Source organism: Equus asinus, chromosome 3 (genome assembly GCF_041296235.1).
Source record: "Equus asinus isolate D_3611 breed Donkey chromosome 3, EquAss-T2T_v2, whole genome shotgun sequence".
Lineage (NCBI taxonomy): Eukaryota > Metazoa > Chordata > Mammalia > Perissodactyla > Equidae > Equus > Equus asinus.
In genome coordinates this window covers 13,604,062-13,628,688 of record NC_091792.1, presented here as the reverse complement: position 1 = coordinate 13,628,688, position 24,627 = coordinate 13,604,062, and the positions used below count along the sequence as shown (strand labels likewise).

The following is a 24,627-nucleotide window of genomic DNA, read 5'->3' as shown; positions in this document are numbered from 1 at the left end:
ATCTCTCTGAGGACTCCACCGTCTTCAAATCACCCAAACCGAAGATCTGAGCCCCATGCCAAGCACCTCTTTTTCCCTAAGCCATGACCAATAGCATCATCTGGTTGAGCTTCTATTGTGGGAAAGACACAGTGATCCACAGTTTGTGTATATTCTCTCTGATGTTCACTACAGCCCGGAAATATATAGGTGATATTTCCACCTACGTGAAGCAACTGAGGCTCACTGAGGTTGAGTGACTTGCCTATCATCCACCACTTAGAACTGGCCAAGTCGGGATTCTAGGGTTCAAACCCATGCAACTTCCTCTCAGTCCAGCAATTCCCAACACTTCTCGCTTCTGTATATTTCTCAAGCCTATTGCCTTCTCTTAATTCCCATTGTCACTTTCACTCTTCTCTTTCCCTCACTCCTCACATCTAATCCAGTAGCAGATCTGATTGGCTCTACATTGAAAATAAATTGAGAGTCTGAACACTTCTCACATCTTGACAGCTACCATCTTAGTCTCCTAGAATAGTGGAATAGCTTCTTAATTGATTTCTCTCCTTCTGTTTTGCTCCCAACAGTCTGTCCTAAACTTGTCACCCAGAGTGATCTGTCTAGAACCTGAGTCAGATATATACATAGTATGTATTATACTCATTTACTCAAACCCTTCAATGACTGCTAATCTCCTTTAGAGTGAAAAATCGAAGTTTTACCATGGTCTGAAAGTCCCCACATGATCTACACCCCACCTCCCCGCCCCAACCTCCCTGACTTCACCGCCACCCTCCAGCTCGCTCTGGCCACATGGCTTCCTTGCTGTTCTTCGGGCACACTAAATGTACTCCTGTGAATAGGTCTCTGTATGTGCTGTTTCCCTGGCCTGGAACACTCTTGTCAGATGTCTTTATGGCCTGCTCCTGCGCTTCTTTCCGTTCTCTGCTCAAATTACTTTCCCTCTTATTTCCATTACTTTCTTAACCCTCACTCCCTGTTCTTCATCATGGTGCTTATATCCACCTGAAATATTATGTATTTGTTTGCATAATCATTTTTCATCTATTATAAGCTCTATGATGCAAGAATTTTTCCTTTATTATTCATTGCTCTATCCCCAGGCCTAGAAAACTGCCTGGCATATAAGAAGCATTCAATGAATATTTTTAAAGGAACGAATAAATGAGTTAACGCCCACTGTCTTTGTGTACATCCGGATCCTTTCTGGCTTGGAGTGGAACACTACTATTGGCCTCCCTGACTCCAGTTTCATACTCTCTAGCTTGCTGACTAAATGATATTTTTGTTTCAGTCTCTGTTCAGAATCCTTTGACGAATTCCCACCACTTGCAGAATCTACTTCCAGTTTCTCATTTTGGTCATCATGATCTCCAGGATTTGACTCCAGCCTTCAACTCTAGTTTCTTTTTCAGGATATTTATCTAATGGCATCTGTTCTTCAGCCTTAGTGAACTGTTTGTGCTTCCCCACGTCAGCGTGGCTCTTCACACCTCTGCCTTTTGCCCGCCTTTTTCTCTCTCCCTGGAATGTCCTTCCCGACCTTAGGACGGATAGACCCAAGCATCCAGGCAGAGTTGATTGTGCTCCCCTCTGTGCTTCTCTAAGCACTAAATTCATAGCATTGCAAATATTTCTCTCTAAAACTATTTGTTCTTCACTTAAGTGATAGGCACATTGTATGTGATAAATATTTGTTAGCTGAAAATATTTGTGTAGAATTCTAATTCTTGTCTCAAGATACTTTATGGTAAAAATGTTGCTTCATTTATTTTAAAACAAAATCAGTTTTACCTCCAGCCTACAGTAAGAATTAAATATCTTCCCATTCTTTATCATGTGAATTAATACTAAGTTGAAGTAGGTCAAAGGGTTGGATGAGACTCACGGGTAGAAGGAAAGAAAAGGAAGCATCCTTGTGGCACTATTTGAACTTTTTCTTGCTCTCTCCTATTTTTAAAGTGACTACAAATGTCCTCGCATTTGCCTGATTTATTCAGAGCATCAATTTGACGTCTCTTAGTGACTGCATTTAAGTTCATGAAAATGTAGCTTTTAATGTCTAGGTCGTCAGCTTCACAGCTGTGACATCAGCTACTCTCTGCTGACATTGAATCCTCTCTGCTGGCCCCCATTCGACAATGTGTTGGATTATTCCCATGCCATCTCCTGTGTGGAGCTTCTAGGTCTCCTTAATTCAGAGCCATTGTCAATGACTTCAGCATCTTGCTCAGCTTCCCTTCCATTTCTCCTGCATCTGCTGCTGCAGTTTTCCCGTGGTGACCACATCAGTGGATTTACACTTTGTATCCCTCACAGCACACTGGTGAGCTGAACTGTCTGAGAACCTCCTTTATTTTTTCAAAAAGCTTTTTATTTGTTATATATGGTATCAGCCAGGCAAGTGGAAAGAGTATGGTCAGCTCACATATCTCTGTTTGAATTTAGAGCCTTTAGTGACAGTTGGTCCTTGAGAGGGTGGTATAGACTCTGAACCCAGGCTTCCTGGATTTAAATCCTGGAAACCAGTTCCTGGTTCAGTGACCTTGGGCAAACTGGTTGAGACATAGAAGTGTATGTGTCAGTTTCTTTCTATAAAATAGGGATAATAGTACTAATATCTACTTAAAACGGTGGTTATGAGGATTAAATACACTAATGCTTAGAAATTGCCAGGAGTGGTTCTTGGCACATAGTGAAAGCTGATGTTAGCCCTTGAACCTAGTTCCTCTGCCAGACCCGGAAATAAAACAGGGAGCAAGATGCCATGTCCCCTCCCCTCACAGAGCTCATGTTCTTGTGGAGTATAGACCTTAAACAAATGAACAGGAATAAATATCTAGTTGCATTTTATGATAAAGACTGGGAAAGGAAAAAAGTAAGTAGAGTGAAAGAGTAGTAGAGAAGAATTCTCTGAGAGAGAGACTGTAAGTAACCTGAAGGATGAGGAGTTAGCCAAGGGGAAAAGAGCAGTCCATGCTCAGGGAACAGCATAAATCAAGGCCTGTAGGTGGGAAAGAACCAGGGGATTTAGGGCAAGTAAGAAGACAAGTGAGGCTGGAGCAGAGAGAGAGAGAAAGGGGCACAGGGTAAAGTTGGAAAGCAAATTGGTGGCCTTTCAGCCACATTAAGGAGTTTATTTTGAATCTAGTTTCAATGGGAAGCCGTTGAAGAATTTGATATCTGTTGTTCATTTTTATGTGGGGTTTAGAGAAGGGGCCAGGGAAATAGAAAATGGGGGATGAATTTTAATTCTATTTATTTATGATCACAAACTTTAATTTATACTTATAAAAACAACTTAGAGTTCTTTAAAAATAATCTCTGTAGACATCTTTGATTTCCCCTGAGTTATTCCACAGCCTTTGGGGTACTTACATTACTCATGGGGATTTTATCCACCTAGCAATCATCCGTCTACCTTTCATTCTTTCTCTAATTCAACAAGTGTTTACGGAATGACCACTCTTGCCCTCATCTTCCTAAGACTTGTGAGGAGACATACATTAGAAAATGTCACACATAATTAATTACACTGGAGGTAAGTGTTATGAAGGCAAAGTAAAGGCTGCTATGTGAGCATTTAACAGAAGCTTTCTCCTGGCAGACAGATCAGGTGAGCTTCCCTGAGGAAAGAGCAGGCGGAAGCTAGATGAAGCGAAGTGGGGAAGTGCTGAGGCAAGAAGACCGTGGTATGCAGGAGTCTGCAGGAAAGCTGATGAGTTTGTCCAGAACTCAGTGAGTTACCCTAAAAAGAGTAAGGATCCATGGAAGAATCTTAGGTAACAATATGACATTTCTATTTTTAAAAAATCCTTCAAACCACTGTGTGGAACATGGACAGAGGGAGTGAGGATGAATACAGGGAGATTTAGATAATATTTATCAACTGGACCCTTTTGGCATTATGTGAGATTGTCCCACACATGACAGGGTATTTGCATGCATGCCCCCATACAAAATGCAAGTAGCACCCCCAGACTTCCAAACATTTCCTGCAGGGAGGGGAAATTGTACCACCCCCATCTGAGAACCTCGGAAGCTAGCTTTGGTTTCCAGAGTGAGGAGCTGCACATCCCAAGAGGAGTACAACACATCATTGGGATGTGGGACGGAAAGATTACAGCTTTGATTCCTGCTTATTGTGTGTTTAAAAAATAAGAACCAAGTTAAACTTTATTATCATTGAATAGAGGGCTTGACTTTGCTGCCCTCACTTGGCTGTTGTCAGCTGGTCTCTTGTGATGGATAGAACTAAATGTGACCTGAGGGAAGCGTGGCACTTCCATGGTGCTGACATTGGCTGACAATCCCAAGTCACTGGTCTGTTTTCAGCACACCGTTAGGACTGCATTTTATGTGTTCTCAGTTAAGTGGAGACATGATTCTGTTATCTGTTCTTAAATAAAGTAATCCTGTACAAGTGGCTTAAAAGAGGCCTGTACAGAAACCACAGATTGAAAATAATATTAATAACACAGACACAAGGTAACAAAAAGAAAATGGCAGAGTTAATACTACCAGTCAGTGATAATTTGAGATAAAAAATGACACCGTAGTATCTGGAAAGTAGTATGCCAGAAAACGGTCGTTATCAAGAATACACTTGAAATATATATTTGCCAATATTTTTGTTAAAGGTGACTGACTCTAAATATCTATCTTAAAATATTGCGGGGCCGGCTCCGTGGCTGAGTGGTTAAGTTTGCGCGCTCTGCTGCGGCGGCCCAGGGTTTGGATTCTGGGCACAGACATGGCACCGCTCGTCAGGCCACGTTGAGGTGGCGTCCCACATCCCACAACTGGAAGGACCTGCAACTAAGATATACAACTATGTACAGGGGGGTTTGGGGAGATAAAGCAGAAAAAAAAAAGATTGGCAACAGTTGTTAGCCCAGGTAAAAAAAAACTTAAAAAAATGAAAAAAAATATTGCCTAGTGAAAATATGAAGTCAGTATTATTAACACAAAAATATTATTCCATCTTCTTCATATTCTCTTAAAATTTTATTTATCTGTCTTTAATATAATATATAAATACATTAACACATTTGGTATATTTTATTTAAAAATACAAATAATAGGGGCCAGCCCAGTGGCGTAGCAGTTAGGTTCACGTGCTCCACTTCAGCAGCCTGGGGTTCACCAGTTCGGATCCAGGGTGTGGCCCTGTCCACCACTTATCAAGCCACGCTGTGGCAGGTGTCCCACATATAAAAAAGAGGAAGATGGGCACAGATGTCAGCTCAGGGCTGATCTTCCTCAAAATAAAAAAATACAAGTAATAAGTGCTTGCTGAACATGTTCGTATCGATAGAGAAGCATTGGTCTAGGCAGATAGTGTTTTCACTCAGGTCGTACATGACAGTGGAGATGGAGACACACGTCTTTGAGAAATGTATAGAAGGAAGAAGTGGTAATTGATTAGGTGAAGTGGGGATGAGGGACACATTGGGTCCAAGCTGACTGCCAGATTTGCAGCAGGTGCCAAGTGGATGGCGGAACTTTTTTTGAGAATTAGATTTGGGAGACAAAGATTCTTAGTTCAATTTTAGACATATTAAATTTGGAGTACCAGTGAGCTATCTGAGTGGTCAGTTAGGTAGTCCACTGTGGAGATGAGAAGAGAGGATTATAAAAGAGAGAGACATGTGGAGGAGATCTCCATATAAATGGTGCAAAAGGCATGAATGTGGTTAAGATCACTGGAGGAGAACATACCTAGTGAATGGGGAAGGGGCCTAAAGAACAGGTACTGACATCCGAACTTCAAGTTTAGGGTGGAGAGGGAGTCTGTACAGGAAAATGAGGGGCAAAATGCCAGGAAAGTGGAAGGAAAACAAAGAGAGGAGGTCATTACTGAAGCCAAAGGTGGTCAGATATGTCAGTGGAGCTGAGAAATCATGTTAAGAGAAGATTCAGGAGGTCCCATTGGCTTTAGCATGTTGGAGGTTGTCAGTGACCTGTCAGAGCGGTTTGGAGAGGCAGAACTCTCAAGACAGAAGTGTGATAGGAGTGGGCAGGAGGCGTGGATGCAAGATGAGGACATGGAACCTTCATTCAACCAACCATATTTTTTCATTCCAAAATAATATTTGCTGTCTAATTATAAAAGCATTCTTTTTTACTCCAGAAAAATTAGGAAGTACAGAAGGGAATGAAGACAGAAATAAAACAGTCCCAAATTTTCCAACTAATGTCAACTAATATTAATGTTAATCTATTGACATTTCCTCATAGACTTATTTATACAGATAGAGTTCCAAACTTTATTTCAATATTGTAGATTAAATCATGCATTATTAATCTTATAACTGTTTTCTTCCCTTTACATTTTCTCTTGCCTTTAAAAATTTTTTGAAGTATGATCTTTTTTAACAGCTGAAAAGTATTTCTTCATCTGTGTATATCAAATTGAATATACCCATTAACTTTAACTGGGCAAGTAAGTGATTTATAATACTTCACTTTAATAAATAATTCTGCATTGAACATCTTGTATATACAGCTTTGACTAGGAGATATTCATCATACAGATGGCACTCCTGGTTCTTTTAAGGCTTGTGAAAATGCTAATATAATACTGTCTACTCTCCCAGTTATCCTCTTATCAGCATCATTTTGTACACTTTTATGCACATTCTGACCCCTTTTTAAATTATGTTTGGGTGTATGCATTATTTTGTTTCAAGTGTATTTCTTGAGAATAGCGTGTGTGTGCATTTTCCTTTTTACCCTAATTTCAGAATCTTGTATTTTAGAAAGGGTGCTTTATACTTTCGTGTCAGTTATCATAACTTGTATGTTATGTGGTCTGTCGTTGTATTTTGTGCTTTTCACATTTCCTGGTCTTTATTTTTTTATCCCCTGATTTTTGCTACGTGGACTTGGCCTTGTTTTTCACTGGCTTTAAAGGTAGATAGTCTGTTTTTAATTAATTATGATTAGAGAGCTCATGTTTACAAAGTTATTTCAAAACAAAAATGTCCTTTCCCCAGATTGATTGGATGCGTTGCGTTTGTTCTGGAAAACTATCCTGCTTGCTTCCACAATCACCTGTACATTACAGGGAACTGGGACTCTGTAGAATAGCTGTGTTTTCACTCGAATCCCACCTGTGGTGGCTGTTGGCTTCCTTTTATTAACATTAGTTTCTTCTTTCAAATCTGCTGATGATTCTTCTTGCCAGAGAAGATGAAAGAGAAAAACTAGGCACTAACATTTATTGAGTGTCTGCAGTATAATATCTGTTTACATAGATTACCTCATTTCATCTTTGTATTAATCTTGTGAGATAACTATCATTATGGTCATTTTACAGGTGAAGCAATTGAAGTTAAAAGGCATAGTTTGTCCATTTAAACTTCCTTAGTAGGTGATAGAATTCAAACCCAAGTTGGTTAATTCAAGAAATACTTAGTGAGTGCTTACTCTGTAGGCGCTGTCTTACCCCTTAGGATATATGAGTGGGTAAAACATGCAGAGGTCCCTGCCCTCCTAGATCTGGGTCAGGGTGCCAGTCAGTCGGGTTCTTGGTGAGGGCCCTCCTGGTGATGTTCTCACAGGCCTTCCTTGGTGTTATGCATGCAGAGAGAGCGAGCGAGACATCTGCATCTCTTCCTATTTTTATAAGGGCTTTATCCCGCATGGGGCCTCTACTTTCGTGACCTCATCTAAACCTAATTATCTCCCAAAGGCTCCACCTCCAAATACTGTCACATTGAGGATTAGGACTGCAATCTATGAATCTGGGGAGGACACAAGCATCCAGTCCGTGGCAGACTCTAAAGCTTATTTTCTTTCCATCACACTGTGCTGCTACTTATGTATATATCGAAATACGTTATTATTGGATTACTCCCTCCCCTTACTGTATTGAGGCCTGTGTCTTTCTGAGTTTCTTGGGTGTAAATCCTCCTGCCCCCATAAGGAGAGAGAGCAAGTTTTTATTTGCTTTAGCATTTTCACAAGCCTCACCTCATTCAGAACTTCAGTTTTCTTTCCAGTATTTTTACAAGCCATTTCCTCTTTCATTATACTCTTTACATTTTTCATGGTATTTTCACATTAAGTATGCCTTATTTTATTAAATAGAGTTTTGTATAAATGGAATTTTTGCAAATAACTCCAAAACCTTGAAGGAAAATTTGTGGTAAAAGAAATTCCATTTCATTTCCTGAATAATTATACCTTACATCTTCTGTGTTAATTTAATATTTTTAATTATCAGGCTGTTTAATATGTGTTGAGCCAGGTGGCAATTTAGCGGAGCTTATATGAAGTAAACTTTTACATTCCTTAGTTAAATGGAGTATATATAATAAGAAAGAAAAAATTGGAATAGTGGGTAATAAACTTAGAATGCTTAAAGCAGTGTTAACCTTTTACTTCAAAAATGGGACTAAATCGAAGGGATCACTGGTGAGAAATGTCTTGTGCTGTTTATGCCATATAAAGAGATGCTATCTAGACCATGAGGCATTTTTTTTGTTTAAGAGGTTTAATATGACTTTGTCAATACACCCCGTTATGGTGAGAAAAGGTATTGTTTCCAGAGAGTTGTTTCTCTAGAGCTGTTTAAATACAGCAGCTGGGGTGCAGAGGGACACACACTAAATGCAAATAACTCTTGGGAACTATAGTTAATTTTCTTCACCCTTTAACTTGAGTGCTAAATTGCATTTATTTCAAGAGCACTTTTTGTTCTGATTCCTGTCAGTACGTACTTTATAATAGAAATTTGCATCATGTATATTGTATAAATGATAACTTAGTATCTCAGGTTTTTCAGTATAATATGATTGGTATCTTTGGGTCTTTTCTAGGTTTGTGACTTGGCTTTTAGCTTGAAGAAAATGCTGATCCGACACAAGATGACTCATAATCCCAATCGTCCACTGGCAGAATGCCAGTTTTGCCATAAGAAGTTTACAAGGAATGACTACCTCAAAGTGCACATGGACAATATCCATGGCGAAGCTGACAGCTAATGGGAGCTGTGAAGGAATCGAACCATTCAGAAGGGCTCCTAATATGAAACCCAGATTTCTTGCACCTGATTAGCATAGCAGAAGTAGCCAAAAGCAATTCACTGGTCTCGCAGTTCTTACTTGCCTACCTTTAGAGTCTGTGGGTGCATATGCAAATGAAGAAAACAAGCCTACTCTGAGCAAGAAATGGTACAAATGGAAAAAATATAACTTGGTAGCCTTGTCAAATACTACTTGTGCTCTGTCTTATGAAAATGGAAACAGGAGTCGTGGCTCTCCTCGGCCATCTCTCTGTAAAGAAGTTTATTAACATACTCCATATTAGGCCTTTTTATTTTATTGTTATCTTTGCGGGTGTGTGCGCACACATGTGCACATGCTGGTTATTGCAACTGGTTATTACTAATTTAGCTAGAAAGAAATCAAGATATCCAACTATTTCATTGCAGATAAGGATAAGAGCAAGAGTTTTCAAAGTTTTTAGCATAACAGGATAAAACTGCTGTTTTGGGAAACAGACCAAAAGTTGATCTTATTTAGTAGCTCCCTACAGCAGGTCAGTTTAAAGTAAAGACATATTTAAGAACTAAAGCATCTATTAAAATATTGCTCATTTTAGGCAATTCTTAGGAAACGTTATTTCCTGTCATCATTCAGATGCAGACATTCATGATCTGGAATACTTTTATAAAATCTACATAAATATGGCCATAACACTTAAATATTCATCAAGCTGGTGTTCCCGAGTTTATGCTAGTTGTCTTTAGGAATTAACAATATACGAATGTGTACAACTAAAAATGGAAACAGAATAGACTCTCAATATTTGTTGACTGACAGAGCGGCAGCAGAATAGTGGCGTTACGACATCCGTTATGAGGAGCCTAGCTATTTCCCCTCGTCCCATGAAAGTGCGCAGAACATGCTAGTGCAGACATAAGAGAGCCCTCAGAGCATTGACATTCTGTTTTGCAAAAGCCGTTTTCCAGAATCTTGGCAGTAGGTGATTCTGAAACACTTTTAAATTACCCTCAATCATCCTATATAATTAGGAATCCAGAATAAAAAATACAAACCTGGCAATTGTCATGATTGAAATTATCACTGAAGCTTAAGGGAAATTGAAGCAATAAGCATAATTTCTTCCTTTACTATTTCAGTAAAATACTGGAGAGCAGCATACAATGAACAGCTTGTTTGGGGAGAAGATATGATAAAATGTAAAGGCGATCTCAAAAGAGCATAGAGGAATCCAAAAACCAGAAAGAAATTAGAATGAAGCCTAAATCATGAACTTCTGTACGTGGAGCCCACTCAAAAGAGAGCAAGTATAATTTTAAGGAATTTATTTGTTCTAATGATTTAAGGAGAAAGGTTATCTGAAGGCACAGTTCTTTCAAGTGAGGAATCTCGTTTTAAGATTATATTGATGCTCAGTTCTAGTTTTTAAAAGAAACATGAAGGTTCAATATAGATATTTAAACTCTGTAAAAATACTAAATTTGAAACTTACCAGAGATAACTTTAAAAAATATAAATCCCCAGATTATAATTTAGAAGATATCTAAGTGTGGTTATATGTAGCATTTTGTATCTGAAATTATAGACTTTATTTTATAAAAATAGATTTTGTTCTTGTTTCTCGCTATGTCATCTGTTTCAACAATATATTTTTAGATTTAAAGTGTTTTCAATTTGACATGACACTGTGCTTAATATCATTTGAATATAAAAGGACAGCTGTAAAATTTGGGAGTGTGTATTATTTAAACACGTTCTGCTCATTCCTTTGGATGCTGCCTTCTCTGTAAGGGATGCTTCATATCCCGATTATGTGATGAATGTGAAACTTGAAAAGAAGCCAAGTATCAATTTTGTGTAATCTCAGTGATTCACAACTTACGGGGCTGCTGCGGAAATTACCCTTAAAAGCGTGTTGTCACCATGCTGTGGAGTAAACTGACGAGGAAGAGGTGCTGGGCCTTGTCAGGCTGAAGGTCTGTAGTCAAGGAAAACTTTAAGCACTGGTGTCGGAAGACCTGCTTGGCCCCCATAATGCCTTTCAATGCACTGAAACCAAAACAGGTCCTTGGAAGTCTATTGGTTTACTGCAATCTTTTATCTAAAAGATGATTATTTATAAGCATTTCAGATATGTTAGCCTTTGCGTGCTGCAACTTTTAAATCACTCAACAATAACAAAAGATGAAAATTTATTTTTTTAATGTTTGATTGAGAAATTAAGAACATAGTCAGTCATAGAGGAAAAGTCTTCCAGGCAGGCTGGAGTATAGGTACCCACTTGGAAGTGTCTTTCTCTTCTTCCCTGCTGTAGAAGATTTGGCTCAAGTACTTTCTTGGGAAAAGGCCAAACTCTTAGGGGTCCATGAAGTCAGGGCTAAGTCATTTTAAGAGGTGTCCAATAATACAGTAATGCAGATAGGTTCAGATATCCTTCTATAATTTTTATCTTTGTATATTAACATTCCAGATATTTGTATATCTTGAATTCCTTCTTGTTTCATAACCACTGGCCTATATTATTTTCTTTTCCTTTTCTTTGTTTGTTTTTTTGTTTTGTTTTGGTTGATGTTGGCCATATAGAAGCTTTTATTGATTACTCATGATCAACAGATGCAGCATAAAAGTATTCGTTGGTTGAGGCCAGTCCATGGCTGAGTGGTTAAGTTCGCTCATTTGTCTTCAGCAGCCCGGGGTTCGCAGGTTCAGATCCTGGGTGCAGACCTACACACCACTCATCACACCATGCTGTGGCGGTGTCCCACATAGAGGAACTAGAATGACCTACAACTAGGATAGACGGCTGTGCACTGGGGCTTTGGGGAGGAAAAAAAAAAGGGAAGATTGGCAACAGATGTTAGCTCAGAGCCAATCTTCCTCACAAAATAAAAAATAGTATTCATTGGTGATTCATTCTTGTGGTTACATACAATAGTTAAAATGCCTTAACTTTTAAAAAGCATATTTCTTATATCCTCTGTGTGTCTGTCTTTCTGTCTGTCTGCAGGGGATCGCTTTCATGCAATGCTTATATATGCAAACGCATTACTTTGCTCAAAACCCCTCTGCCCTTGCACAGCCCTCACTGGGTGGGTGTGAACGTGGATCACAGAGGGTCTTCCTGCCTTGGTGTGTGAATTAGTGTCTTTGTGTTATCACCTCTTCCAAAGCTGGAAACGAGGGAGGGGGGGAGAGAGGATGGGTCCTGGAAATACTTATTTTTTTCTTCACAAATTTAAACATTGCTTATGAAAACTCACCTTGGGGTTGGGAATGTAAGCAGGTGCATGGATAGAGGAAATGTGCCTCTTTGAAACCCTCCGATGTTACTGTTAATGTTGAGGCTGAGTTACATGTATATAAATGTAGCATTTGTAAATATAGAAGAACTTCAATAGAATTTTTATTTTATTATAAATCTATAATCGATCTATATGAATCTCTGAAACAGTTGGTGTTAGCAGCATATTTCACTATAGAGCTATAACTAACACAGTTCTACAGTAAAATCCAAATGGATGTTTTAAAGTTGTTTTTGATGAAAGAAGGAAATATAACTGCCATTACTCCCAGGCCTCATGCTTTTCTAGTTTACTCAGCATTTCTAGATCTGGGAAATCTCTCTCAAGTTAAGCCAGGTTGGTCTCCGGACAGTAAGAGAGAACTGCGTCCCTTCCTCTCCTCTTGGTCACAGATAAACAGCAGTGAGGAGGAACGTTACTCAGAATGAAAGAAACCTGAGTTATAGTAGCATCTCTGAGCGAAAATATCCTCATGTTGGCAAATATAATTTAAGAGTGATAAAAGTTATGGCTAATATTTTAGGTACTCTTCTTTTAAAAAAGGCGTGTTTCATCGTTTTGCTGTTGCCCCACCCTTGTGAGATTTCTCTGATACCAAACATCCTCATCATTCTGTGTCTCCCAGGAGTGGATTTGGAAATGATGCATTTGTTGAACTGGATTTCTCAGGATCGGCTAGTCCTTTGGAGCCCACTCACACAGCCTTGGCCTCAAAACTGTTATCACTAGAGGTTGTTGCCTTGTTGTGTGACAGAATAAAAAAGAACTCTGGAGCCTTTTTTCTGGGCCATGTCAGAATATTCTCAATTTCCTGGGTCCATGAAGTAATACAGAATGCAGCAGCTATCTTAGACTAAAATGGTGCTTCTGATCCAGTGTCCAAGTTTATTTTCTTCCTTTTTAAAAAATACTTAACACGATACTATAAAACAAATGTTTATATTTGTTACAGGATAGGCTACCTAAATATTTGATGGCATATTTGATTGCCTAATCCTGCAAACATTTAGGCAATTAGAACAAGTGTTTATTCCTTAGGTCCATGCCACCTTGGCATATTACATGGCAGGAGGAAACTGATCTAAGATTTTAAGTAATATTGATAATTCATATGTTGTAAATTGAGAAACGTCATAAGACCAGTGAAACTTGATCATCTAGATTAACGTAAAGGAGTTCGTATAAAATATCACTGTTTCTGACAAGAAACACTGTAGACTTACTAGGAGTTAATTACACTTAGAAAGCACCAAAGAAGCCATTTGCCTCTGCAAAACAGTATAAAAATGGAAAGAATCTGAGCTCAAAGTGACACCTAAAACATTTCATTATTTTGTTTTTATATTTTGTCTACTTGGAGAATATCACATAATGCTTTTTTCCTTAACGTTAATTTTCTCTGACATCTTTTATATAATGTTTGACTGGCATATCTCCTCCCCCCCCCGCCCGATTCTTCTACTAGAGGCTGTTCTGTGAGTATATGTAAATTTTAGATATGTTTCTAATAAACAACCTGTGATAAGACTTCCCATTTCTTATCTTGTCTCACAATCCTGTGTGCTTTGCAGTCCGTGATGATGGATTTGTCCTGCCTTCCCCACAGCCTCATGCAGCCTCCTTTGGATGGCTGACTGGGCTTGTATTGGAGTCTGTACTCAGAAACATGCTCCTTACCCCAACATAGGAAATTCACCATCACCAACGTGTAAATCTGATAAAAGCTTGACAGTGTAGACACAATCCAAGACCCTTTTCTGTATGGTTCTTGCTGACCCAAGGTAGCTGCTGATGCAGACCTGAAAGCAATAGATTCCTTAACAAGCATTCCCAGGGTTTCGAGACCATGGACACAGGTGTGACTGCTGAAATCTGAATGAATACACCACCTTTACTGGGATCTAGTTGTTGGAACAATATATTCTCTGTTCATTCTTTGATATTTGATAACGCAACCCATGAAAAGGGAAGTGCATTGACTTCCAACTCTACATTTTTTCTCTTCTAAAGTAAGTGTTAGCATCTCGAGAGCTGAAGTTGCCTTACAGACAAAAGAAGGTCTGAAATTGACATTTATGAAGTCGAAGCAAACTGTATTGTTCCTCTGCTAAGTAGGAACATGAAAGTATGGAGATGGGGTGTGATACCACATTTAATTGATTCGAAAACTTTCGTTTAAATTGGCAAACTGATGAGTCTTTTATGGAATATTACATATAGTATGTAGGATTACTAGTTAATTATTAATATTATATTTTTAGGAAATTAACCAATCACTGCTTTTGACTGTCTTAAGTCTAGCCTAATTATTGGAATGTAGGAAATCCTCTCCTGATCTTACTTTTTGGTAATCAGATTTACCACGTAAGTCAAGTAACTGCAGTTCATCTTCTATCTGGCAAGTAGGGTGCACAGCTTCTCCAGAATAGAAAATAGGATAAAGCCGTGTCAAGTGCAACACTCTGAGTGTCACTTCAGCCTGTCCTCTTCTCCATGGAATTCATTTCTTGTGCTCCTTCTGCTGCTGCGTGAATCTGGGGTTTCTCCAGTTTCACCTTCAGCTGGGTTTTGAGAGTGACAAGTTGGTATTGTTCCCGGACTAAAATTATGATATTTAGGATATTAAGTTGTATCCTTTCTGCTCTGACTATAAACTATGAAATTGGGGCAGACAAATTTAGTTGATTAGGGTATTATTACAATACATATGTGAGTTGAGCCAACTGGCTTTATATGAGAAAAACGATTCCATAGTTTTCTGAGTCCCAGATCTCACCCCTAAGGATGCTGACCCAGTAAAGGGCTTGTAGCTTGTTGCTTATGATGAATCCTGAGAGAGAGGGTGGCACAGAGTCATGAGGATTAAAAGAGGAATTCAACGCGTATGTCCTACAGACAGGACTACAACACCACCCTTCTAAAAATAGATATGTTGGAATTAACATTTCAGATAATAGTGTTGCAGTTTAGGAATTCAAATGTCTTTCCTAATGTTTATGTTTTATAGACAGAGTTGAGATTAAACTTCCATTTCCTGACTTCTCTCTTTCTTCTCCTACTGGAGATCAATTACGTTACACTTCTACAACACCAATTCTGAGTCTGAATTTTACATACATCTATCTATCTGTATATATGGAAACATGAATAAGAACATATGATGGTGCATAATCATATTTAGTGAGTAAGTTAAAACTTACTTTCAATTAGACTAAAGTTAGCTGTATCAGAAAAATAATTAAGATATTTTGGGGAAAGGGATTGGTCTGGGCAATTGTTACCAACTTTGACCAAAATGACTGAATTTGAGATGTTTGTTACATAAAGTTAATAATCAGAGACAAATCTTTAAAAGCTTATTTAAATATCATTAATAGCATATTTACACATTTTTGTACATTTCACCTCCTTTATAAGTAACATTTTTAGCCTGTTTCCTAGATGGTCTGTTGCAAATGTACACACACATGGGAATTTAAAATACACATACAAAATTGAAATGAACAGTACATAACCAAATTTCATGTTTTAATTAGACATAAAATAATCAGTTATAGGCACAAAATATCCTATACACTCCTGCTTTGACTAAGGAAGTACTTTAACAAGGGTACTACAGTGTAACAAAGCACTGAGAATTTAGTTACAAAATATATTTTACCTGAAACTCAAAGCTATGTACGTCTGCAATTCTCTCATACTTGGAAAGAAGAAAGTAAGGAAAGAGGAAAGGAGAAAGGAAGGGAGAAAGGATTAAAAGAAAGAAATTAAGCTTCTTTCAGACATGGAAAATCATTGAGGTGAAAACAACTATCTATTTTCCCCTTTATTGAAGTGGAAGGATGGACATAAGAAAATGGATGAAAGGATCGTGAATTTGGAAAGATGATATACGTGTAACACCATTGATCATCTGAGCAATGCCAACTTCCTTAACAGTGAAATGGATTTAATAGTATCAACTTGTTGCTTTTGCTGTGAGAAGTAAATCAGAAACTGTGTTTAATTCTGTAGAGGATGCCGGGCGCATAACTGGAGCTCAGGAAATGACAGTCCCCTCGTGTTCCTCCAGGCATTTCCCTTGTTGTCCTATGTATGCTTTTCAGAAACTTCCGCTGCTGCCCAGCATTCCAGCTCATACCTTGAAGCAAACCTGCCACAAGTCAAATAGGCAAGATTTAAATTGTATATAGTGACGTTATTATAGTGATAGAAGCATTTCATTTGGGATGTTTTGAAAATACTTAAATATTATATTTATCAGTTTAGCACATCATACATTAACAAAATTATCTATTCTTTTAACTTGAGTATATAAATAAGATATTTTTGTCAATGCCTAGATCATCAGGTGTTTTTTACTATGCTGAAACTACATTTTGCTCTTATCTTAAAACATAATCCAAATAATAATTATGATTTTATAAAACTTGGGCTACCTACCTCTTCATTAACAAAATAGTAGTACCCAGGGGCCGGCCCTGTGGCGCAGCGGTTAAGTTCGCATGTTCCACTTCTTGGCGGCCTGGGGTTTACCGGTTCAGATCCCGGGTGCAGACATGGCACCACTTGGCACGCCATGCTGTGGTAGGTGTCCCACATACAAAGTAGAGGAAGATGGGCATGGATGTTAGCTCAGGGCCAGGCTTCCTCAGCAAAAAGAGGAGGACTGGCAGTAGTTAGCTCAGGGCTAATCTTCCTCAAAAAAAAAAAAGTAGTACCCAAATGTTCAAAAAAGGGAACAATCTTATTATATTGTTCATATCTTAAATAACGTAGCTCATATCAAAATGAAACTCTGCTGTTAGATCAAGTAACAAAAACCAGGTGTTCAAAATAATTTAATTGCATTAAAACCCGTGGAGTAAGTCAAGTACATGTGAATGAACATAAACGCATCTTTTCTCTTTAGACACATTGAAAGAGAAGGAAGGAATGTTCTGAGAAGATTAAAAAATAGAAAAATGAGTAATTCACTTATTATGGCTAAATTCAGCTGATAGTTTGAATGGAAAAAATAAGGTAAAACAATATACCATGAGATGAAAAACGTCATGTTTTGAAAAATGATATAAAGCAGGCCTTTTTTTCATATAATGATTCTTTGAGATAATTTTTGAATGCTGATTTTCTTAAGCAAGGGAACAGTAGTGAAATATCCTACAATTAAGGGTAAGTTCTTTTACAGAATCCAGAGTTTATAGAGAAATTATTGCAAATAAAGATCCTGAGATACGTTGGTAAAAGACAAAATAATACTTTTACTCTTTCAACTTTCTTCACTTGTTTTCTGGAGCTTATACCACAAATATAATTAATATTTCAACTACTTAATCGCACAGTATGTTAGTCAGACGTGAGTACCATTGCAGACTAGACAAACCACAACAGCGAAGCATTATCGAGAAGTGCGTCCCTGTGGCTGATACAGGGCACCTGAACAGCTAGAAATAAGCAACAGGAATGTCTCTTCCATACTTTCAGTTTTGCATTCGATAGCCTCCACGGGCTCTGAATACGAGGATATGTTAGCATCTCTGGAAAAAACTGGTTTTTCATATTTTCTTTGGTGTTGCTGTCATTATAAGCTCCCGGAGCAATTTGTTTTCCTTACCATTTGTTTGGGTCTCATACCTTGTAAATTACATATATTCATGAAACCAGTTAGTGTATGCCCTTCTCTCTTGCTGACAAGGGTGTGGTTATCTAACAGGAGATGTCTCATCAATCAAAATATCTTCTATAAAGAGAAATATTGGATGCTTTGGAACCTCTGATATAAAAAGCTCTACTTGGTTATGGATGCCAAATCTTAAAGCTCACTGGGTCTAAAGTTTTTGTGTTTTTAATTGTTGTTACAACATGTTTTCAGAAGGAATTTTCTGCACCAAAATGTCGGGCATTAACTGCTCTTTCTCCACACAACATGCCTGTGGTAGATCGTTACATTAATGAATGTCAGTGAATCATGGCTCCTGGCATCCATGCCCTTGTGACATCTCTTCGCAAATTGACTCTGCCTTGGCCTGTCACATACTTTGGCCAGTGGGACTTCTACAAACATGATGAAGCAGATATGGCTTGCTTCTTGGAAGGTTGCCAACCTCAATCATGTAAAGAAGACAAGTAAGCATCTTTAAGGGTGAGAACACACGTGAAGAGAGAGGCCTAGCTGTCCTTTCTAAGCCAGCTCTCAGCCAACCTAGCTGAACACAGCCGCGTGAGTGAGCATAGGCAAGACCAGTAGAAACCGCCCCCTCAACCTACAGAATCCTGAGAAATAACACATTGTCATTGTCGTAAATCCTTAAGTTTAAGGTGGGTTGTTATAAAGTGACAGATAACAAATACAGAAATTAGTACACAGAAAAGGGTTTCTACTTTAAGAAAAACCTACAATATATGACATTGGCTTTGAGACTAGGCAGCAGATATATAGGCTGGAAAAAATGGCAAGTGAGCTGTTGACAGAGGCTGGAGGAATGGCAAATTTTAGTGAATGCTGAAAAAGTGTGGAGGAAACTGCTGTTGGAGGTTTGAGAAATAGTGCTTTGTCATCATGAAACAATTGCATAACTGTGCCTGTAGTAAAATGGGATTAGAGAATTTGTACCTAATGAACTTGTGGATTTAGCTAAGGAAATTGCCCCAGAGAATGATGACACTACGGTTGACTTCTTTTAGCTGTGTGTGATAAGATATGGAAAGAGATGAACTAAGAAAGGATAATTCAGTTTGCAAACAGAATTTAGAAATATGTATGACCCAAGTCTTATTGGGTTGAGGAAAACTGAATAGTTTTACATTTCCAATCTCTCTAGCCAGGCTTATCTCTCCAGACAATAGATTCTCAAAGTGAGAAACAGCCTCAGGGAGAAAACAAAATCAGGGATGTTGTCTACAAAAGCCTTTGTTAAGACCCCAGAAAGACTGGAAGTGGTACCTGGTAGACCCCCAGTTCAGCTAGACAAAAATATTTCTGGGAATATTAAGGGTGTTGTTCCATGACACTCTGTCATTCCATGCAAAGTACAAAGATGTCTATCTGAGAAAGAATTATGGATATGGCATTTGGGACATGGAGTAAGCCCCAGTTATATGCATAGAATACCCAAAGAGCATTGGCTTGGACTAAAAGGGACTAAGTCACTTCAAAATGAAAAAGCATCTGGGCCCCAACGAAGGAAGCAGACTGGAAAAATTATTCTGCTATTCCAAAATATTCAGATACAGGCTATTTCTTATGGAAATGGCAAGACCTCCCTGAGGATGGAACCAAAGAGAAGAATGGATGAGAACCATTTCTATGGAACAGACCTGGGTTCTAATCAAGGATTTTAGAATTTCCATGGACCTGCTATGTGCCTCTCATTCCTCCTATTTGTCATCTGTAAATAGGGACAGTTTTATTTCCTTATGAGACTGTTCAAGTTATCTATTTCATCTTGGATGAATTGGTAGTTTGTGGGTTTTGAATAACTAATCAATTGGACAATTTCATTTAAGTTGTCAAATTTATGTGCATAGTTGTTGATAGTATTCTTTTATAACTTTTAATGTTTTGGGGAGTGGTAATGGTATCTTCTCTTTCATTCCTGATATTGATAATTATTTTCTCTTTTTTTTTCTTGGTCAGTCTTGGTAGAAGGTTATCTATTTTATTGATCTTTTCAAAGAACCAGCTTTTGGTTTTATTGATTTTCACTATTGATTTTCTGTATTCTATTTCATTGATTTCTACTTTTACCTTTATTATTTCCTTCCTTCTTGCTTTGTAGTTTTGCTCTTCTTTTTCTATTTGCTTCTAGTAGAAGCTTAAATTTCTGATTTGAGACTTTTTTTTTCTAATATAAGCATTTAATGCTGTAAATTTCCCTCTGAATACTACTTTAGCTGCATCCCACAGATTTTGATATGTTGTACTTTTATTCAGTTCAAAACGTCTGCTAATTTCCCTTGAGACTTACTTTTTGTTCAATGGGTTATTTAGAAGTGTATTGATTAATTTCCAAGTACTTGAAGACTTTCCTGTTATCTTTCTGTTGTCGATTTCTTGTTTAATTCCATTATAGTCAGAAAAATGCTTTGTATGATTTTAATTTTTAAAATTTGTAATGTTTGTTTTATGATCCAGAATATGGTGTATCTTGAGGAATGTTCCACGTGCACTTGAAAAGAATATTCTGTTGTTGGGTGGCATGTTCTATAGAGTCCCTAGTTAGATCCTTTGCCTGATGATGTTGTTCAGTTCTTCTGTAGCCTTGCTCAGTTTTTCTGTACTACTTGTATGTATTACTGAGAGGGGAGTGTTGATGTCTCCAATTATTAGCATGGACTTGTCGATTTCTTCTTTCCATTCTGTCAGTTTTTGCTTTATATATTTTGAAGTCCTGTTGTTGGGTACATACTCACTTAAGAATGTTGTGGGGTTTTTGTGAATTGGCCCTTTTATTATTATGTGATATCCCTCTTTATCCCTTAGAACTACGCCGCCAGCTTTTCTGGGTCTCCAGCTTGCAGACGGCAGATTGTGGGACTTCTCAGTCTCCATAATTGCATGAGCCAATACTTTATAATAAATCTCTTACTAGATTAGAGAAAGAGAGAGAGAAAAGTCTCCTCTTGGTTCTGTTTCTCTGGAGAACAATACGATATTCTATTTCTTTGCTAAGGATTTCTGTTTTTCTGTTCACTTCAGGAGTGTTCCTGATTGCTTGCCATAAGATAATCCCAACATCTCTGTCCTGTACGCATTGACATTGATTCATTTTCTTTTCCCATGTGATTTTCCTGGTCCTTTGTTTTTTAATTTTGGATTGTATTCTGGACATTTTTAATATTATGAGACTTTGGGTCTTGTTGAAATCCTGTGGAGAATGTTGATACTTTTGTTCTAGCAGTCAGTTGAATTGATTGGGTTCAGGTCACAAGTTCCAGTCTTTCTTCTGTAGGTTGTAGTTCCAATGTCAGTTCCAATTGAGTTTTCAATGTCTTCTCAGTGCTGTTTGGATCTATCCCATATGTGTGCCACCTAGTGGTCAGTCTTGGAGCTGGGTAGTGACATATCATTAGTTCGGTTCTTAAAATCTTTGTCATGCTAAGTAGGATGGGATCTACACATGTACAGCTTAGGGTGGGCCCAAGAGTTCATAAATAACTTCATGAGGTTGCTTTTCTCAGTTCTTTCCTCTCCACAATCTTTCTGGTTCTTTTCAGTTCCTTAGAGTTCCTCATTTTGATCTTCCAGCTCAATATTAGCCTGCTCTGCTGTAGACTTCTGCAAAGTCATCTGCATCCACGATTAATCAGCAGGACAGGGGGGAAAAACCATGGAGGTTGGATCACCCTCTATGGCAGCACCCTGAACAGGGAGCACATTTTTACTCCTTCAGGGTTTTGGCTTGTGCAGCCTCCTGTTTCTGGCTGTGTCTCATCGCCATGGGATTACTTAAGGGTCGGAGTGTGAGAGAACAGAGAATAGAGGAAAAAAAGGGGGGGCAGATTTACATACTCTTGCTGAGTCTTATATATTTATTTTCCTGCTTTTGCACCAGAACTAGTGGGCTTCTTTCTACTTGCCCTCTATGCCCACTTACAGTTCACTCGGGGATACCAGAGGGAAAGAAAGCGGTATACTTACGATGGGTTTGTTTGGACTTGAATTCTGATCTTCTGCCCCCATCCACTTTCTGTTATTTACTTTTCAGATTTCTCAAATAGCTGCTCCATGCATTCTGTCCAGGTTTGATAGCTATATTCGGTGGAAGAGACACTCCCATTCTATTTTTCTCAAAAGTGGGTCCCCATTCCTCTTTTTGAAGGGCAGTATCTATTGCCGTTATCCATCTCCGTCTCACCATTATATATTGGGTTAATGGGAGCAGATAACTTGTCTTTTTCAGATGTGTAGATAAAGGAGAGCTACATCTGAGGATCCTCAATCACACCTGGACCTGATGCCAATTTTGAAATTATGGCCTCTAAGCCCAATGCCATGACTGGATGAGACTTTGGAGTCTTGAGAGAGAGTAAATGCATTTTGATGATGGAAGGAACATGAATTACTGGGGCTGTGGCAGCCATGAAAATGCACTACTCGGAGCTTCTGCTGTGGGGAGGCAGTTGAATGGTGGCTCTGGCTATTGCCCCTTTGGATCCTCCACTGCTTTCATGCTGAAGCCATGCTTCTCAAGCCAACTGTGGGAGCACTAACAGAGGCCCTTCCAGTGAGCCTCAGGACACCTCTGATGGCCACGTTGGCTTAAAGACTGCCTGTTGGACTGGATGAACCTTTCTTAGAACTGCCTTGCAGTCTGAGACTCCTCCTCCTCCTCCTTCATCTTCTTACTTCTTTCACAGTGTCAGACCTGCGTCACACCCTGAAGGTACTCCACGTCTTCCCTGGCTGTCCTCCCCCTCTATCTTTCACAGACATTTTCTCTAATTAATCTAATGCCCATGTAATCCTAGCTTGAAAACTGTTTATTGGAGGACAAACATAACCCTGGGCCCAAGGACAAACTGTGGTAGATTGTTATATTAATGAGCCTGATGTATCATGCCTCTCAGTATCTACTCTCCTGTGTATTCCTCACTGTATCAGTTACGGTTCTGCAGAGGAACAGACCAAAAGGATGTATATAAGGAGATTTATTTTCAGGAATTTGCTCATGCCATTATAGGGGCTGGCAAAGCTGGAAACTTAGACAGGGCTTCCTGCTGCTATCTTGAGGCAAAATTTCTTATTTTCTGGGAAACCTCAGTTTTTGCTCTTAAGGCCTTTGACTGGTTGATGAGGGCCACACATCATATCAAGGGTAATCTCTTTTACTTAAAGTCAATTGATTATAGATGGTTATCACACCTACAAAATACCTTCATCAACACCTAGGTTTGTGTTTTATTAAATAACTGAGAACTGTATTCTAGCCAAGTCGACACATAAAACAAACCATCACACCCACATTGACTTTGGGCTAGGCCGTGTGGCTTGCTTTGGCCCATGGGTCAGCAACAGACATACGATGATCATCTGTACAATGAGTCTTGCCCTCTTGGAATACCACCACCATTGTTAAAGGAATCTAGCCTTCTTGAACATTAAGGATGACATGCAGAGAGATCCAACTGTCCCAACTAAGTCCAACCCCTAGCCCACCTATCAGCTTATTGTGGTCACCTGGTTGAGCCCACACAAGTCAAGCAGCAGAACCACCTCAGACTAATCACAGAATTGTGAGAAATAATGAATAGTTGTCACTGTGTTCAGACATTATGTTTTTGAGTGGTCTGTTATCAGCAATAGGTAGTCAATGATGTCTCCTTGACAATGTTGAGAAGAACCACAAATATAATATAAAAACAAATATATTATGTATTTCCCAAAATATTTATCTCCGGTGAGTGTTTAATAAGACTTTATCTTATTTAAAATTTACAAAGATGAATCCATAGCCAGACTACACTCTGGATGTATGTCTTTTAGCCGTGCATGTGAGAGTGTGTGTGTGTGTGTGTGCGTGCTCTTGGAAAGCTTTATACAGAAATGTCCTAAGAGAGTTTTGAGTAACTCTAACCATTTTTTTAGGTTCTTGTCCCTGGAAAAATTATACTTATCTCAAAATGAATTTCACTTATTGTATTTCAGAGAACCAAGGGTTTAAAAGTATCTTTTAAAACAACTCACAAGACCCAGCCTAAAGAGGTTGGCTCGAATTATTTTTAATGTCCTTTCCATGTGCTATATGACAGTAGATTTTACAGCTTGTGAGAATCTGGGTAAGGAAAATTTACCTAGCAAGGTTTAAAAGGGAAAGTTTCTCACTAAGAAAATTCCAATTACTAAAGTCAAAATTTTTTACTTAATTTAGTATTTAATTAGTAGAGAGAAAGAGCTGCTCCAGGAATCCTTGGCTTCTAATATTGAGATTCCATAGAAAACGGTATACTACGTTCTAGAGCAACTAGCATTACTGGAACTCATCTCGCCTGTGAGTTGAGCAGTCGCAGCTGTTTGTAGCCCCATTTCCAGAGGACAACCTTCAGCACACTCTTGCCCAAGAATTCCTACTGAACCACCAACTTGAATATACACATACTGCAAACTTCTTTGATATTCCATTTAAGTTCTATGGTTTTTAAACAAGTTATTTAATTAGTGTCAACTAATCTGAAAGATATTTGCAGGTATGATTAGCAGTTTTGGGTATTACCTGCACTTTGAAGAAGTCAAGAAATCCACAATTGTCTGACAGCCCTGGAGATTTTGCCTATTGTGGTAGATCTATGGTGTGTGGTACTCCAATTGCTTC

The 24,627-nt window shown here is 38.5% G+C and overlaps 1 protein-coding gene across 1 annotated transcript in view; it reads left to right on the top strand.

The window, feature by feature from the left end:
* Nucleotides 1-10,741, top strand: part of PRDM5 (PR/SET domain 5) — a 186,024-nt gene extending 175,283 nt beyond the window's left edge. Inside the window, 1 exon segment of the mRNA XM_070504691.1 lies at nucleotides 8,829-10,741. Coding sequence (XP_070360792.1) covers nucleotides 8,829-8,993 — 165 coding nt within the window. The 3' untranslated portion in view covers nucleotides 8,994-10,741.
* Nucleotides 10,742-24,627: the final 13,886 nt, after the last annotated feature.